The sequence below is a fragment of the Lynx canadensis genome, chromosome D4 (genome assembly GCF_007474595.2).
Source record: "Lynx canadensis isolate LIC74 chromosome D4, mLynCan4.pri.v2, whole genome shotgun sequence".
Classification (NCBI taxonomy): Eukaryota; Metazoa; Chordata; class Mammalia; order Carnivora; family Felidae; genus Lynx; species Lynx canadensis.
The window spans coordinates 93,123,309-93,139,637 of NC_044315.2; the positions used below are offsets into that span (position 1 = coordinate 93,123,309).

General features: G+C 65.1%; 2 protein-coding genes and 1 long non-coding RNA gene across 5 annotated transcripts; 2 read left to right on the top strand and 1 right to left on the bottom strand.

Annotated features, from left to right (window-relative positions):
- The first annotated feature begins 178 nt into the window (after nucleotides 1-178).
- LOC115499029 lies at nucleotides 179-2,267 on the top strand. Its single transcript, XR_003964053.1, has 2 exons — nucleotides 179-1,124; nucleotides 1,654-2,267. It is a non-coding gene; the product is annotated as an uncharacterized LOC115499029 (long non-coding RNA).
- A 5,948-nt stretch (nucleotides 2,268-8,215) lies between these two features.
- FBXW5 (F-box and WD repeat domain containing 5) lies at nucleotides 8,216-12,723 on the bottom strand. Of its 3 annotated transcripts, none has more exons than XM_030292725.1 (8): nucleotides 12,640-12,723; nucleotides 11,451-11,666; nucleotides 10,924-11,081; nucleotides 10,472-10,646; nucleotides 9,718-10,353; nucleotides 9,333-9,480; nucleotides 9,044-9,256; nucleotides 8,216-8,970 (listed from the first exon to the last, which is right to left on the bottom strand). In XM_030292725.1, exons 2-8 carry the CDS (start codon nucleotides 11,641-11,643, stop codon nucleotides 8,727-8,729), a joined length of 1,767 nt encoding a protein of 588 aa, XP_030148585.1. In that variant the 5' UTR covers nucleotides 11,644-11,666; nucleotides 12,640-12,723; the 3' UTR covers nucleotides 8,216-8,726. The 3 variants fall into 3 exon arrangements, with proteins under 3 accessions (XP_030148585.1, XP_030148586.1, XP_030148587.1); XM_030292726.1 differs by lacking the exon at nucleotides 12,640-12,723 and having other exon boundaries at nucleotides 9,718-10,132; nucleotides 10,205-10,353; nucleotides 11,451-11,660; XM_030292727.1 differs by lacking the exons at nucleotides 11,451-11,666; nucleotides 12,640-12,723 and having other exon boundaries at nucleotides 10,472-10,608; nucleotides 10,924-11,014.
- Nucleotides 12,491-14,800, top strand: C8G (complement C8 gamma chain). Its single transcript, XM_030292731.1, has 8 exons — nucleotides 12,491-13,031; nucleotides 13,171-13,396; nucleotides 13,479-13,615; nucleotides 13,749-13,819; nucleotides 13,893-14,000; nucleotides 14,282-14,383; nucleotides 14,475-14,513; nucleotides 14,603-14,800. The coding sequence occupies exons 1-8, from the start codon at nucleotides 12,508-12,510 to the stop codon at nucleotides 14,614-14,616; spliced, it is 1,221 nt and encodes a 406-aa protein (XP_030148591.1). The 5' UTR covers nucleotides 12,491-12,507; the 3' UTR covers nucleotides 14,617-14,800.
- The last annotated feature ends 1,529 nt before the right edge of the window (nucleotides 14,801-16,329 follow it).

A 16,329-nucleotide genomic window follows, 5' to 3' on the forward strand; every position in this document is an offset into this window, starting at 1 on the left:
GTGGGTTCCCTGACACTCCATGCTTGTTCCTGCAGGCCTTGCAGAAGCCAGCCGTTCTCCTTTCTGGAATCTTCTTTGCTGGCCGGCTCCTCTCCCTCAGGCCTCCCCAGGGGCTGCCTTGAGAGCAGGTCCACGTGTGGCTCCACCCCTCCCCTCCCCTCCCCTCCCCTCCCCTCCCCTCCCCTCCCCTCCCCTCCCCTCCCCGCAGGGACCTCTGGCCGTGGAAGAATGGCCAGTAGCTTTTGCATTTGGGGATCCGACAAGCTGTGTTGCCTCCCCGGAACCAGGTCTCCTCCAGAACCAGGTGTTTCCTCCAGTCGGCAGCCAGTGGTGCCAGCCCCCAACCGCAGACCCGAATCTCAGTTCGAGCGGGGGCCTCGGCCCCACGGGGTGCAGCGCTGGGGCGGACTCGGGGTCCTGGCCGCCGGCTGTGTGCACCCGGGTGGTTCCAGAGGGCCAGGCTGGGGGCTGCCCCGGGGGCCTCTGTAGAGAACATGTGACGTGTCGGACTCCCCCTGACGTCCCTGAGAAGTGACGAGACACAAGCGCCAAGAGGAAAGAAACCGGCCCCTGCGGCCACCTCCGAGGACACAAGTGCACACGTCCCGCGTCGAGCGCGGTGGTGTCGGAACGTGGCGGAGAAGCTGACGTCCTCCGAGGCCCTTCCCGCTGAGCGGCGAGCGGCGTCCTCACGAGTTTGTGTCTTTGTTTTCTCACAGCCGAGACCTCAGCGCCGTCTTCGCCGTGTGAGCCCCCTGCTTGCCCCCGCCGCCCCCAAGCTCCCCGGCAGGCCACCCACGTCCACGGCCCGACCCCCCCCCCCCCCGGTGCCAGGCTCCCCGAGGTGCGCAGGCTGTCGTGGGCGAGAGGCCTGTGGGCCGCGGGCCGCGTCTACGCTGCTCCTGCAGAACGCAGAGCATCGCCTGCCCTTGTCCACTTGTCTACTGGGCTGTCGGTCTCGTTTTCCTGCCGGTTGGCGAGAGTGCCCGATGCTCCCGGAGGCCGGTCGTTAACCGTGTCAGGAGCGTGTTTGCGACGGGAACCTAAGGTGTAGAATTTCCTTGGTGAACCGTGCTTCTGACCAGCTTATTCAAGAAGTCCTGTCTTCCCAAGGAAACGTTCGGGTATTTTTTCTGATGGTTTTTAAAGCTTCGTCTTCAACACGTTGGGCTTTACTCGGGAATTTGTTTATGGGGTGTGTACACACGTTTCATTTTCTGTTAGGCCGGCTGGGTTCGATCAAGTGCATTAGTGAGTTTCCTTCCTTTTCCTCAAACCAGAACTGTAAGGCGAGAGGATTGGAAAGGTTTTTGCCCACAGGGACAGGGTGAGGGAGAAGTGAACGGCAGAAGGAAGGTGTGACCTTGTTTTGGAAGGGGGAGGGCGGGTTGGGGGGTGGCCAGCGAGCAGACGAGGGCCCTGCCAGGGTGCCGGCCCCACGGCCGCCTGCTGGTCCTCCCTTCCCTCCAGGGCAGCTCGGCCCCTGCGACCTCGCCCAGACCTCAGCCACCCACCCACCGGGGGCCCCGGGCTGTGGGTCTGGAGAGCTTGCTGGACAAGCTCCGGACCAGGAGCGGGGCGCAGGGTGGGGCTCCGGGAGGAGCAGGTACGAGTCTTTGCCGGACCGAGGGCGCCATCCCCTCTCCCTTGCAGGGTGCTGCTGCTGTGGGGACACGCTCCTGCGGGGAGACCGGGGTCCCCCGGAGACAGCACGTGCTCTAGAGAGACACCGTGAGAGGCCTGGCCCCACCCCTTGTCCCGCAGCAGCTTCCACGCCTGCCGTTGGGGCAGCCCCCTCCCCTGCCCTGCCGCTGGCAGGCAGGCGGTTTTCTGTCTCTGCGGACCGCCCGTTCTGGACGCGCACCCGCTCGCGGCTGTGCACACGGCCTTCGGCCCTCGCGTTGGGCTTGCTTGCGTGTGAAGTTGGCCAGGTTCCGCGGCAGGCATCGGGACTTCTTTTCTTCTGAGGCCGAAAGAGACTCCACGTACGGACAGACCACGTTTCATTGACGTGTCCGTTGACGGACCTCAGGCTGTCCCCACGTCGGCCGTCTTGAGCCGCGCTGCCGTGGGCGTCGTGGGCGGTTTGCGTGTGGACGCGGCCCGCCGGCGGAAATGGAGGGCTGCGTGTTGAACTGCCCGGTGGCCCGATACTCCTCGTGGCATACTTTCCACGTAACGCCTTCGTTTCGCCTCCTGCTCCTCCCACGGTCTCTAGAATTTCGGACCCTTACTAGTCTTTAATACAAAAAGTATGTATTTAAAAACAGTAGCGGCCACTGTGCCGCGTGTGTGGTTTTGGCTCACCGGTGCCTTGTGTCCTCCCGTGTCCCGTCCTGAGGGCCTGTGGCTTCCCGTGTCCGGGTGTATTTTGATGCTGACTGGGTTTAGCATTGGGTTGACGGTTCTTGTTCCCGTCACCTGGAAGCCAGCCTTGCGCGCGGCCTGGGCCTGCACAGGTGAAGTCTGCTGCGGGTCGGTTCAGGTAAAGCACACTCTCTCTCTCACGGCTTTTTACACCTGTCACGTAAGGTTGATCTACCGTGTGTTTTGGGTGCAGTTCTGTCCATCTTGCCACATGTACGGATCGATGGCCAGAATACGGGATAGCGCCGTCGTCCCTGTAGACGCCGCTGTGCTGCGGCCCCCCCGCCTGTGACTCCCCAGCCAGTGCCCTGCTCTCGTCACCGTGGCTTGTCCGAGGGTGCCGTCAGTGCGGCCCGACAGCATAGAACCTTCTGAGGCTGGTGCCGCTCAGCAGGATGGATGCCTCGGAGCTTCAGATGTCGTGTGGATCAGAGATCTGTCTTGTCTGTTTGCTGAGGAGCGTTCCAGTGCTCAGACGACCCGTCTGTCTGAGCATACACGTGTTGAGAGGAGTGCGAGTGGTTTCCAGATTCTGTGGTCCTGCGTAGAGCTGCGCACGTTCGCACACAGGCTGCCGGGGAGCCCGCTTCCGTTTTCCCAGAGGGCCGGCCTGGCTGTTCGTAAAAGATACTTGGGAAGTTCCCGATCGTATGTCCCCAGCGTTTAGACACAGTCGATTTTCGGGTGTTGTCTTTACGTCCCATAAGCTCGATAAACGCACTTACTGGTCCAGGAGGTTGTTCAAGTGTGTGTTTTTGTAGCTTTGGGGGATTTTTCACATAAACGGTCGTGGCACCTGTGAACAAGGACAGTTGTGTTGTCCTCCAGTCGGTATGTCCTTCACGCCTCTTGCCCACCGTGGCCCACCTGCAGAGTCCCCCGCTGGGAGACGGAGCCTGGGTACCAGAAGGGGCTGCCTGGGCCTCGTTCCCGCTCTCGGGAAGGTTCCCTCTTTCACCACCAGGTACGATGTGACCTGCGGCCTGGAGCGATGCCTCCGTCAGGCTGCCGCAGCTCCCGTCCGCTGTTCCTGCTTCGCAGAGAACTTTGTCATGACTTGGGTGCTTTGTGAAATGCTCTATGGCAGGTGTTCCGCCCAAGTGTTTTCCTCTGTTTTGCTGCTGTAGGAGCCGACGTTGACTGGTCTGAGTGTGGAAGCAGCCTTGCGTTTCGGGATTAAATCCCACTGGGTTGTGGCATACTCTTCGTTTTATGTTTCTGGATTTGGTTTCATAATCTCTTGATTTTGCAAGGCCACTCGCCAAGGATGTTGAGCTATAATTGTCTTGCTTGTAGTCTGTGGTTTCCATGTCGGGGCGACGGTGGTCTTAGGGAGAAGGCGTCTGGAAGCATTGACGTTGAGGTTTGTTTCGTGACTCGGGCTGTGGTCTGTCTTGGTGGGTCGTCCGTGTCCACCAAGAATGTGTGTCCTGCTCTTGCTGAGTGGAAGGTTCTCCGCAGCTCGGGTAAATCGAGTTAGTTGGTGGTTCTTACAGGCCCACTTCCATCTCCCCCAAAAAGACACGTTGAATCCCCAGTAACAGAATGTGATCTTAATTGGAAACAGGGTCTTTATAGTGATAAACAGCTTAAAAGGAGGCATAGGGTGGGCCCAGTGCAGTGTGATTGGGTAGCCGTATATAAAGGGGAGGCCCAGGGGCACCTGGGTGGCTCAGTCGGGCAGGCGCCCAGCTTCGGCTCAGATCGTGATCTCACGGTTTGTGGGTCCCGGCCCCACGTTGGGCTCTCTGCTGTCAGCGCGGAACCTGCTTGGGATTCTCTCTCCCCCTCTCTGCCCTCCCCCACCCTCTCTCTGTCTCTCACACGTTAAAAAAAAGTTCTTTAATAAAAAAAGGGGTGGGGAGATTTGGACACAGGCACACACAGAGGGACGGTGGTGGGAAGGGACCCAGGGGGAGGCCAAGTGAGGACGGAAGGTCGGACCGCAGAGTCAACAGACGAGGACACCCGAGGACGGCCGGCCCCCCGGCAGCTGGAAGAGGTGAGGGGGGTCTCCCTGCAGTGAGCACGCGGACTCGTGGCCTCCAGAACCAACAGGCTGTCCCCCCCCCCTCACCCCCCCCGGCGCGGGGTTCCCGGTCACAGCAGCCCCGCAGGTGCGTACGGTGGCCGTTCGGTTCGGCCCCGAGGCAGGACGCCGGCTCCCGCTGCCGGCGGCCTCTGCTCTCTGTCCCGCCGCGTCGCTCCGGCTGTGCTGAGGCTCTTTTGCGAGCCACGCACACGTTGGGGGAATGTCTTTCATCCATGGGCGGCGTCCGGCTTCCCCGGGAGGCTCCCTCTCCGTGGAGGCCAGTGCAGCCGGTCGGGTTTCCTTCGCGGAGGGTTTTATGGCTTGTCTCCCCCGTCCTCTTGCGTCCCACCCCCTGACAGCGTGTTTGACGTGCTTGGTGAGCGGCGGGTGGGGCCGGGGGCTCGTGTGTGTGGGTTTCCCCGGTGCTGAGCGAGGTGGGGGGGGGGGGGTCCTTTACGTCGGTCCTCCGTCTGTCCCTCCGTTTCCTCTCTCCTGCCTGGAAGGACAGGATTTGAACATTTTTTAGTGCTGTTTTAGTGGTGGTTCTAAGGAGCACACCACTCTTTTTTTTTCCATGTTTATTTTTGAGAGAGGGAGCGAGCGAGCTCAGGGGAGGAGCAGAGAGAATCCCAAGCAGGCTCCGTGCCGTGCTGTCGGCGCACGGCCCGATGTGGGGCTCTGTCCCACAAACCGTGAGACCGTGACCTGAGCCGAGACACAAGAGTCAGACGCTCAACCAGCTGAGCCCCCCAGGCGCCCCGCAACACGCTCAACTCCTAACGGTTTACTCACGGACTCGATAGTTTGTACTGTGACTGGGGTGTAGGCACCTTACCCCCAGAGGTCCTTTATCATCCCCCACGGGGCACCTGTCTAGACTGAAAACCCCCATCAGGCAACACTACCGCCTTCCTTTCAGCTGTCAGACGTGTCTTGAAGAACCCAGGAGGACAGGGGTCAGTCTGTGTCTGTGCCCTCATTGCTGGCGGCCCAGCCTCGTTCTGATGGCACTTACCTCTTGTCGGAGAAGCTTCCGTCGCTGGCTGTGGAGTCTCTCCATCTTCTTTCATTTGAGAACTTTTTTCGCCTGTGTTCGTGAAGGATGTTTCACCGGACACGGCACTCTGGGCTGCCAGCCTTTCCGTCTTTAACTGTGTCGCGGCTCCTCGAGGCCTCCGGGGCTGCCGGTGAGGGGCCTGTAGGGCAAGCACGGTCCTTCCCCACCGGTCAGGGTTAGTCTGTCCTCGGTTTTCAGAAGCTCGGTGAGATGTGCCTGGCGGGGACGTCTTTGGCTTTATCCTGTTTTGGGCTCACTCAGCTTCTCAAATCTGTGGGTGTGGGCCTTCCGCCACATGGGACAAGTTTGCAGCCCTTACTTCTTCGGACCCCCGTGCTCTTTTCCTTTTGGGCCCCCAGCGGTACGAGTGCAAGACCTTTAGTTCTGTCCCCCAGGTCCCTGGGGCCTGAATCTCCTCCTGACGGATTTTCTTTCTTTGTTCAGGTTGCCTAACTTCTGTTGACCTGTCGTCAGTCAAGTTCGCAGACTCTTCTGTCGTCTCCATTCTGCTAGTCTGTCTAGTGAGTTTTAACGGTTTGGTGATTTTGACTTTCAGGCCTGACATTTCCAGACGACTCCTCTTGTGTCTTGTTTCTTTGCTGAGACTGTGAATATCTTTACATTTATTGCAAAATGTCTGCGGTTGCTTCTTCGAGTGTTTTTCTGACCTTTACTTTAGAGAATTTCAACACCTATGTTTTTTCACCCTTGGCGCCCGCTGACGGTCTTTTCCTCTGACTTGGCATCTCGATGGCTCCTCGCAGACCAAGTAATTGTGGGCTACGTCGTGGGCATTTCGAACGTCGCTTGAGCGGGTCTGGGTGTCGTCTGGATCCTGGGCGGCTGGGGCGTCTGCTCCACGGGCACTGGCTCTCGTCAGGTTTGGGCCCTCACCCACAGCGGTCTGTGGCCCGGCCGGTGTCGGCCCAGCTTCCAGGCCCCGGCTCTCTGGACCTGCCCTTCGGCCGGGATTGGGCGGGCCCGCAAGCTCTTGTGTGTGGGTGTGCGGCTGGGTGGTCAGCCTTAGCGGTCACGGCCACCTCCGCCTCCACTCGGCGGCCGTGACCTCCCTCTCGCCTGGGTGCCAGCACCGCCCACTGCTCCAGCCAGAGACTCGGGGCTCTTGCTACCCCGCTCTGTCGCGCCCCTCCTGGGTCAGTCCACGTCGGGGTCCCCCCAGCGGCAGCCAGAAAGGGCACAGCAACGGGGGTTCTCTCAGAGCCACGGCTGTGCTCCGCGCTCAACACTGGGGGCTCCCGCAGCTGCCAGGCTTGGTGCCACTGCTTGGTGCCACCGGGGGTCACCCGGGGCGTGAAGAGAAGAGAAGAGGCCCGGGCATTTCCGCTCCGTGAGCACCAGGGGCTGAGGCCACTAGGAGTCCGGGCCGGCACGGACACTGAGCGCGTGTTCTGCTCTCACTTCCCCTTGCCCGCCGCTGCTGTCGCCGTGCCACAGGAGGGCCGGGGTCTGCGTGCCTGTACCCTCTCACCGGGACCCACGACCTCCCCCACAGAGCTGTAGGGTCTCAGGACCCTCGCCGGCCCGCATCCCGTGTGTCCGCTGCTGCCTCCGGCCAGACTTCGGCACGCGTGTCCCGAGGACGTGCGCGAGGACGCTCTCAGGCCACCTTCTGTCTCCCTGCGCGCCCGCCCCACGACCCTGCTGCCTGCCCAGCCTTCTGCACCCGCCCGCGGACTGAGCCTCGTTTCAGGCTCACGCCCACTTTTCTCCGTCCGGCTCCTTTACGGTCCGTGTGCTTTTCTTACCCCTGTGTTTTTGTTGTACAGATTTTACTGTTTCCGTGAGGAGTTTAACTTGGATGTATCTTAAGTCCTCTTCAGAAAACCGCCCGCGTGTATGGCTTATCGGGAGCACCCGTGCACTTGTGGGGCTCACTGGCGACTCTTCGTGGCAGAAGCCTCGTGGCTCTGGCTGCTCGGTCTCGGGCACGCGCGCGTGGGCAGTTCCGGGTTCTGTTCTTCCGCCCTTGCCTCCGGCCTCCCTCCCTGTACTGTGTCCGGTGGTTCTGAGACGGGTCCCTGTTGTTTCCACGGGCCGGAGCGCCCACTTTGGCTGTGCGGCCCGCGCCGGCGGACGCTGGGCCCTCCGCCTCCCTGGCCGAGCCCCTCACGGGCGCTGCCCAGCTCTCTCCCTGTGGCCGGTGTGGCTCCAGCCCCGGCAACCTCTGGCCGGCACCACCTCTGGCCCGGAGGGACATCAGTTCCCAAGGGCCTGTCCACATCTGCCGGCTTTGTCTTCTCAACGGTGGCAGAGGTGGCCGTGCGCCGAGCGGCCGACAGCTCCACACGAGCTCCAGGTGCAGCCAGGCGCAGAAATCAGGCCCCTGCCGCATCGGCGCCCCCACCCGTCTGCCACCCGTCACCCAGGACATCCGCTGGTGAACCCCCAGGTCGGGCCAGCTCTGCCCCATGTCCCCATCCCGCGTGCTGTGCCCGCAGAACTCGCCCCCATCCCTGCCCTGCCTGGGCTTCCCCAGCGCTTCTCCCAGCCTACAGGGCGGGCGCCCCCTGTACGTCTCCCTGCGGGGGGCACGCGCACGTGGTGGGCGCGCTCTGGCGTTTTCTGCACGCCGGTGACCTCGTCTGCTCAGAGGTTGTGGGGCACGGCCGCCGAGGAGGCAGCCTTGAGCCACACTGCCTCCACCAAAGCCTCGAGTGTCCTGCTGGCCGTCAGGCAGGCACGAGAGTCACGTAGACACCACCGGGCCCCTCCCTGCACACAGAGGTCGGACGGCGGTGTGCTGTTGCCAGCTGTTTATTTGGGCCCCAAACGGGTGATCGGTGACATGCAGTTTGCCTGGGCCCACGGCGGACTGACCCGTGCTGTCGGCCCCGCTGCCGCACAGACCGACTCCCTGAGGAAACACCGCTCCGGGCGCATGGGGCGAGCCACGGGTCATGTGTGGTGCTGACGGCCCCAGGACCCAGGCCCTGGGGAAAAAGAGTGGGTGAAGGGTGGGGCCCCCAGCGTCCGGTGCATGCCACGCCAGCCAGGAGGCTGCCCCGGTGCTGGAGGTCATGGCCGTGGGAGGTGGCGTGGGGCGTGAGCGTGGCGGGCGGGGGTCAGGCTGCCCGGTCTGCAGCCCCGCCGAACCCCCTCCCTGAGGCAGTTCTGTTCCCGGCTTCTCTGCCCACCACACGGTCTGGGCGGCGTCCGGACCCTTGGGAAGGGGCTGTAGGCCTCTGGCGTCTTCGGCGGGTCCCGGCGGCCCAAGGACACCCGGGACGCTCCGGTCGGCCAGCGCCCCCCTCAGCGCCTCTGGCTGGCAAACCAGGAGAAAAACGGGTGGGGACGAGGACGCGGGGCCTGGTGGATGCGCACGGTGCGCGGCGAACGCCAGGCTTTGATGGTGGCGTCGTCGCTGGCCGTCAGCAGCAGCTCCTGCTCCTGGGGGCTGAAGACCACAGAGTTGACCACGTCCTGGTGCCGCAGCTTTGCCAGGCAGATGTTGTAGTGCCGGTCCCAGATGTAGCCGTGCCGGTCTTCGGCCCCGCTGCGGGAGAGCCTGGCGTGAGCCCCCTGCCCGCCACACCCGGCTCGGCCCCGGCCCCGGCCCGCGCCACTACCTGGCCACGAAGTCCCTGCTGACATCCAGGAAGATGAAGAAGCACTGGTCGTTGGGTGTGTAGGCGCGGTGGGCCCGCAGAGCCCGCTTCACCTCCCGCATGGTCTTGAGGTCAAACACCAGCAGGTCGATCTCCTCTGCGATGGGCGGTGGCTGCATGGGGTCGGCCACCACAGAACCGCTCGGCCAGGCTCGGCTGTTCACGTACAGATACCTGGGCAAGGGGCACCCTGCTTGGTACCAGGGGCCTGCAGAGCACCCCTCGCCCCAGGACACTCTCGGGGGCCCACCTGTTGTCCGGGGACAAGCCCATGCCGATGATGTGTCCGTGCACGTCGATGACGTGGTCCAGGGCATCAAAGAAGGCATCTGAGCCCCGCCCCTCACCCAGCACAGGCCCGGCTGTGGTCATCTGGTGTGGCAGGATCTGCTTAATGCCTGCGGGGGCGCCGGGTGAGGGGAGCAGCGTCACCTCGGCACCGGGAGCACATCTGAATCAGAGGCCCCCACGGAACACACCGTCCGGGAGGCTGAAGCGCGGCTGGGCCCCCCAGTCTCGCTCCCTGCGTGGCCACGGGACCCCGGCCTCCCCCCTCCCCCCCAGTCTGCAGGGAAGCCTCGCCGTCCCTCCCCCCGCCCCGGCTCCAGCGACTGGGGAGGGCCTGCCCCCACTACCGATCTGGTGCGGCGAGTAGGTGAGGCAGCCCGTGGTGAAGACGAGGAGCTTGCGGGCAGCGGCTGTGCTGTGCTCGGGGGGCTTGGTGCGGCCCTGGGCCAGCAGCTCGGCCACCTGTGTCTCCAGCGCGTGCTCTGACAGCTGGGGCTGCGCCCGCCCGTCCAGGAGCCCGTCCAGGAAGCGCCGCAAGCCCTCCTTGGTGCGGGCCGGAGCCGGCCCCGGGCCCACCGCCTCGTCCTCACTGTCGCCGCCCAGGTCGAAGACGCGGCCGGGGGTGGCACCGTCATCCAGCAGGAGGTCCGGGCTGTCGAAGCGGCTGCAGTCGGCCACCATCACTGTGCGGATGGTGCTGGCGTTAAGGTTCTGGATCTTGAAGAGCCGCTTTACCACGTTGACGTTCTCGGACTCCACGTCCTGGGGGTGGGAGACAGCAGGTGGGCAGCAGGCCGAGGAGGCGACAGCCGCAGGGGGCACACGCGCCCGCACCTGGAAGGCGTTGTTGAGCCAGAGCACTGAGCAGGAGGTAATGTCTCCGATGCGGTGCAGGTTCCCCGAGATCAGGCTGGTCTCCGTGAGCCAGCAGCCAAACACGTCGTATGGCTTGTTGCGCACTCGGGACAGCAGGGCGAAGTTGTCTGGGAGGGGCGGAAGCGGGGACGGGGCTGTGAGGCGCGGGGCCTCGCGGGGGCGGGGCCTCGTGGGGGCGGGGCGGGGTTGGCCGAGACAGCCCGCCCACCGCAGGCCGGCTCTCACCTAGGCTGATGACTGCGATCTCACCAGACGAGGAGTTGTGGGGCCCCAGGAACACCCCGGACGCCAGCAGCAGCGAGTCGTCCTGGTTGAACTGGGAGAACTGGGTGTAGCTCCAGTTATAGGGCCGCATGTCCGCGCTGTGCAGCAGCGAGACGGTCAGGTCGTTGTTCCAGATCTGCGTGGGGGCTCAGTCATCTAGGGGCCTCTTGTGCCCACCCTGCACGTGACACGGGGGCCCATGCTGCAGGCCCCTCTCCCAGCTGAGCTCGTGCCCAGAAACCACCACTGGGATGTGTTGCTCCTTGCCCCAGGCTGCCAGCAGACCCGAGGTGTGTGGGTCCACAGGGTCGGGCTCCTCGCTCTCCATTAGCAGTGAGGGCCCCCCACCCGGCCTCGGTCCTGTGAGCCCCAGGTCCTAGCGGAGATGCTGCTCCCTGGCGGGCTGGGCTCACCTTCACCGTGCAGTCCTTGGAGCAGGAAGCAAACTGGTAGCCCGAGTGCGAGAAGCTGAGGTGCAGGACCTGGTCCGTGTGCTCCTTGAGCGTCTGCACTTCCACGCAGGGCACCGTGTCGTAGAGCCGCCGAAACTCTTCATACCAGGATGTGGCCGCTGGGGGCGGGGGGGAGGGGGCAGTCACTGCTGGGGCCCTGAGCCTCCTTTCCCACAGAGGCCAGCCACCCAGACAGCATGGGGGCCAGCCCTGCTCCTGGAGGACGCTAGTCACCTCAGCTGCAGGGCTGTCCCCCCCGCACCGCCCCCCACCAGGCCCTGTGCTCAGGCATGGACTGGCTGTCCCCCGTCCGCGTGCGGGCCACACGGTGCCTTGGTGACCGCTGTGCAGATCTGGGCGGTGGGGGGCCAGCGTGGTGGCTTCAGATGGTCCACATGGCAGCATGTGGTCCAGATGGCAGCATGTGAATGGCCCTGTCTCCCGCCCAGCCAGCCTGGTGGACCATGGGGCCACGTGCAGGCCCTGACCTGGGTGCCGGGGCACGTCGCGGGCCACCTGGTAGTAGCGGTAGAACTGCTCCCTCCACAGGAACTCATCCCGGGACACGGCATGCCACTGGCGGCACACCAGCCCAGCAGCAAGCACGTCGGCCGGACCCAAGCTCAGGAAGATCTGGTAGACGAGGCTGTCAGGGAGCAGGGGCGCACCCCCCTCGTCCATTGTGACATTCTGCCCGGGCAGCCCTGAAACCCACACGCGGTCCCCTTAGTTGCCAGTCGCACTGTGGGAAGGGACCCGGGCTGGGGCGACTGCCCTGCTGGGAATCCCACGGCACTGACAGTGTGCCAGGGGGCCAGCTGACACTGCCCACCTGGCTAAGGATCCGACAGCTTCCCCAAGCCCCCTGACCCCACACTCGTGACGGGCCCCCCGCAAGTCCTAGTGATCCTCTGGAACAGGCGGCTTCTGGGAGGGCAGCACACCCCTCCCAGCACCTCCTGGCCTGGTCCAGCCTGAAGTGGGAGTATGGGGCGGCCCCTCTGGGCCCCAGATCTGATCTCAACCCCAGAAGGGTCCTGGTCTGGGGCACTGGCCTTCTGGGTGGGGCCTTCTGACGACCTCCCGCTCATGGGCCCAGAAGAGACATGTGGACGCCTAGGCCGGTGACTGTTCAGAGGCCAAGAAACGAAGAACCGGTGACCCGCACGCACTCCAGTCACTCTGACCTTGTAGACCCAAGGCTTCAGAGCTGTCAGCTTGGGACAGAGATCCTTCCGAGAAGCAGCTGGGGCCGGTGGGACGAGGACCAGACAGCCCGCCCCAGACGCCGCCAGGGGCACCAGCCGGCCCTTGGCCTGTGCCCTGTGGTCTAAGGGAGCCCTGCCAGGCGGTCAGCGGGCCAGCGCGGCCACTGCCCGGAGAGCTGTGGGCGGGGCGGGGGCTGCCAACGTCCCCTCCCACCCTCCTTCCGAGGGGCTGCCGGGGGCGGGGCCTCGGCTCGGCCCCCGGTCCCGGCGCGGCAGCTTCTGCGACACATTCATCGGCAGAGGGCGCGGCCGAGGCCGAGGGGCCGGAGACTGGGGGATGGGGGGGGCGGGGGAGGGCAAGGAGCCGGAGACCGGACGCGGCCGGTTTGCGACGCTCCTCGGGGCCGGGGAGACGGGGTTCGGGGGCCGGGGCCGGATGCTGACGCTCCCCGGGGCCGGGCGCACTCACCGCGGCCGCCTCTGCCCGGCTGTGCAGCCCCCGGCCCGGCGCCCGGCCTCGGCCGGCGGACCCGCTTCCGCCCCGCCGCTCCTGCCGCCGCGTCTCTATGATGGAGCCCGCCAGGCTGACGCCTCGAGCCCTGAGGCATCGATAGCCGCCGAACGCCGAGCACGCGGCAGCCTGCATCGGCAGTTGCTGCGCCTGCGCGCACCGAGCTCGCTCGAAACAGCGCCCCAGGCGGCCGGGAGGGGCGGCGGCCTTGCACGGCAGCCAGTGGGCGGGGCCGAGACCTACGCTCGCTGTAGAACGGCGGGTTCGAGACCTGGCGCTGCCGCTGGCAGCGGCTGGGGCCCTGGGTTAGGGGGGTCACGGACGAAGAACCAGAGGCCAACTAGGACTCTGTAAGCAGGACGTGGAGCCAGGGCCCTCCCAGCAAGTGCAGAGTCGAGGAGGCTAGGGGTGGACTCTTGCTGGGGGCCAGGGGGAGGGCAGGGTGCTTGGTACGGCTGGAGGTGGGCCGACGCGGACTTCCTGTGCCAGGCTTCCGGGCGACACTGGTCAGTGGACTCTGACCCAGGGCTTGGCCGTCCTGCCCTGGGCCTCCCCCACTCTGGTCACTGCCACTGCCATGCTGACCCCCAGGACTGCTCTCCTCTTGACTCTGCTCCTGGCTGGGGGCTCCCTGAGCAGGAGGGCTCGGAGACCCCCTCGACCCGCGTCTCCCATCGGTACTATCCAGCCGGAGGCCAACTTTGATGTTCAGCAGGTAGAGGGACAGGTGGGTGGGCGGGAACTCCCCTCGCTTTTCAGGGGTCATCGCCTGGTGTTCTCACGTGACCTGCCCCTAGTTCGCAGGGACGTGGCTCCTTGTGGCGGTGGCCTCCTCGTGCCGCTTCCTGCAGGAGCAGGGCCACCGGGCTGAGGCCACCGCACTGCGTGTGGCTCCCCAGGGCGCAGCCATGGCCGTCAGCACCTTCCGGAAGCTGTGAGTCCCCGGGACAGACCGCTGACCCTGATCCCAGCTTTTCTCTGGCCTGGACCAGAGTCCTGTGAGGCGCTGCCCGGGTTGGGGTCCTTAATCCTGCCCTGCTAACGGCCCCCCTCCCCCCCCCCCCCAGGGATGGGATGTGCTGGCAGGTACGGCAGCTCTACAGAGACACAGGAGTCGCGGGGCATTTCCTGCTCCAAGGTGAGGGGAGGGCACGGGAGGGGGTGCAGGGCTGGGCGTCGGAAGCTGCCTCAGCTGACTCAGCGTTGCCCAGCCCGAGGTGCCCGTGGGCCGGCAGACGTGGTCGTCGGGGAGACAGACTACCGAGGCTTCGCCATCCTGTACCTGGAGCGGGCGCGGCAGCTGTCGGTGAAGCTGTACGGTGCGTCCACGCGGGAGCCCGAGCTTTGCGCACGCTCGGGGCCGTCCGTGTGGGGCGGCCCAGATGGACACACGGACCCTCCCTGCCTCCCTGTATTCTGATTCCCTCCAGCTGAGCAGGGGTCGAGGGAGGAGCCCCCGCACATAGGCCCGCGTGTGGGGACAGAGGGGACCGGGAGGAGGGGTGGGTGGGTGCGCCCCGCCCCAAGCACACAGACCCTCGGCCCGGCGTGCCCTGCCTGCTCCCTCACCACGTGCCCAGGAGCCCCGTGTGCCCCACAGCCCGCTCACTCCCCCCGAGTGACGCGGCCCTGAGTGCATTCGAGCAGCGGATCCAGAGGGTCAACCTGACCGAGGACCAGATCTTGTTCTTTCCCAAGTATGGTAAGCCTCCCTCCGGGCCCCCAGTGGCCTGCCTCGCCCTCCCGCCCTGTGCCCTGCCCCAGCCGCTCCTGACCCCTGCCTGGGCCCTCAGGTTTCTGCGAGGCCGCAGACCAGTTCCACGTCCTGGATGGTGAGTGGGCAGTGCTGGCGGGTGGTGAGGGGAGGGCACGAGGGCACCCGCCCCTCCCTCTCTGGCTGAGTCTCGTCTCTGTGCCCCAGAAGGGAGGAGGTGAGTCCAGGGGGCAGCCCTGAACTCGAAGGGAGTGAAGACCCTGAAGGTGACGGCCCCCGCTGCCCCGTTCACTGAGCCCCGGCACCCCGCGGGGCAGGGCCACCCAGGGGGGACTGGAGCTGCGCACCGCCCACGGGAGCGCAGGGGCGCTGCTTTCATTAAACGCTGTCTGTCCTGGCCCCTGATTCCTTCCTTTCCTTCCTTTCCGTGTCGGACCTGGACCCGGGCCTCCCTCTGCCCGTCATCTCGTGGGCAAGTGGCACTGCTCCCCCGGGGTGGGCTGGAGAGGAGAGCGCCGTGCCCTGCTGTCCCTGTGCCCTGGTCTCCTCTGCTTCGTTGGGCCCCCTGCATCGCCGTCCCAGCTCCCCTTCCCTGGTCCCTGTGTCTAAGCGCTCGTGCCCTGCTGGTCTTACTGGGCTGCCCCGGGTGGGCCCAGGTCCTGAGCCTGCCCCCTGCTCAGATGTTGGGGAGCCTTTTCTAGAGGGCTGAGGAGCTCTGTCCACAGGTTCTCCTACTCGTGCTGACCCGGAGCTCCCTCCTGGGACAGGACAGCCACCGCAGAGGCGCAGGCAGACCCCCTCCGGGTTCCTGGATGTGGTGCCTGGGTCTGGGATGAGCTGGTATCCGTCTTAGCCGGGAGGCGGGGCTGTCCCCGTGGCTGCCCCCTGAGGGCTGGCAAGCGTAGATGGGGCACAGCACGGACCACCTGGGGCCGAGTCCTGGCATCGGGCAGCTAGGCGCCCGGGGTGGGGGTGGGGGGGGCGGAGATCACGAGGGTGGCCGGGCAGGGAGAATGAGGAGTGGGAAACGGAGAAAGCAGGCCAGCCTGATTCGTGTGCTAGGATTGGGGTGAGCCCGGGAGCTTGGCGTACAAGGGAGGGAGCCCACACCCAGGGTCTGAGCACGGTCACCAGGAACCAGGAGGATGGGTGGGCTTTGCTCTGTAGGGAAGATCTTTCCGGAATGTGGGAACTCCAAGGCCAGTGGGAGATTTAGGCAGGGGGAGGGAGGGGCTGAAAATGGGGTAACGATGTGTCCCCCACACAATGGCTGCCTGCAGGGGCCCTTCCGAGCGATGCCAGACTGTCAGGGGGGACGTCGAGCCCTGAGGAGGGTCTGCCTCCTCACTGCCCCCCAGGGTAGACTGCGCATCCTTTCCACACACCGGGGCGTCTCTCACTGCGGGTTCTCAGAAGTGAGGACATCCCTGAAAGAGAAGAATCGGGACTGGGAAAACTGACCCTCGAGGTCAGTTCAGGAAGCCACAGGGCACTCGAAAGAAAACGAAGTGTTGAGTCACCCCACATGCAGCTCTCCCCCCAGGCCAGGACCCCGGGGGTGGGGGCGTAGGTCCCACGGGGCTGGGGGACAGGTGCCCTGCGGCTAAGGGAGGGAGCTGTGGATACCACCCGGTGCCAGGGGCCTATGGGGCTGGGCCTAGACTCTGCTCTGCCCCTGCTGGTGAGAACAGTGTCCGGATTATTACAGCCGCATTCAGCACCCCCCTCCCCCCATGTTGCTAAACCGTCTTCTCCTTTTGCTGGAGGACACTGGCCAATTTCAGCAGCTCAAATGACTTGGGGGAGGGTGCTGTGGCCTCACACATGCCTACCCTGTGCCTGAGGGGTCTGTGGGCGTCCTGCTCCGGGATGGTGTCTCTGGGCTCTGAGGACACCTCCTCCGTGGGAGGCCGGCTTTCTCCTTCTACTCCCCT

Coding starts and splice junctions, on each gene's coding strand:
- FBXW5 (XM_030292725.1), bottom strand. CDS start 11,643: ATGGACGAGGGGGGTGCGCCCCTGCTCCCTGACAGCCTCGTCTACCAG. Junction 10,647..10,923: donor CCAAGGACTGCACGGTGAAG/GTGAGCCCAGCC, acceptor GCCCCCACGCAG/ATCTGGAACAACGACCTGAC. Junction 8,971..9,043: donor AGCAGGGACTTCGTGGCCAG/GTAGTGGCGCGG, acceptor GCTCTCCCGCAG/CGGGGCCGAAGACCGGCACG.
- C8G (XM_030292731.1), top strand. CDS start 12,508: ATGGGGGGGGCGGGGGAGGGCAAGGAGCCGGAGACCGGACGCGGCCGG. Junction 13,032..13,170: donor CAGAGGCCAACTAGGACTCT/GTAAGCAGGACG, acceptor TTCCTGTGCCAG/GCTTCCGGGCGACACTGGTC. Junction 13,397..13,478: donor CCAACTTTGATGTTCAGCAG/GTAGAGGGACAG, acceptor ACCTGCCCCTAG/TTCGCAGGGACGTGGCTCCT.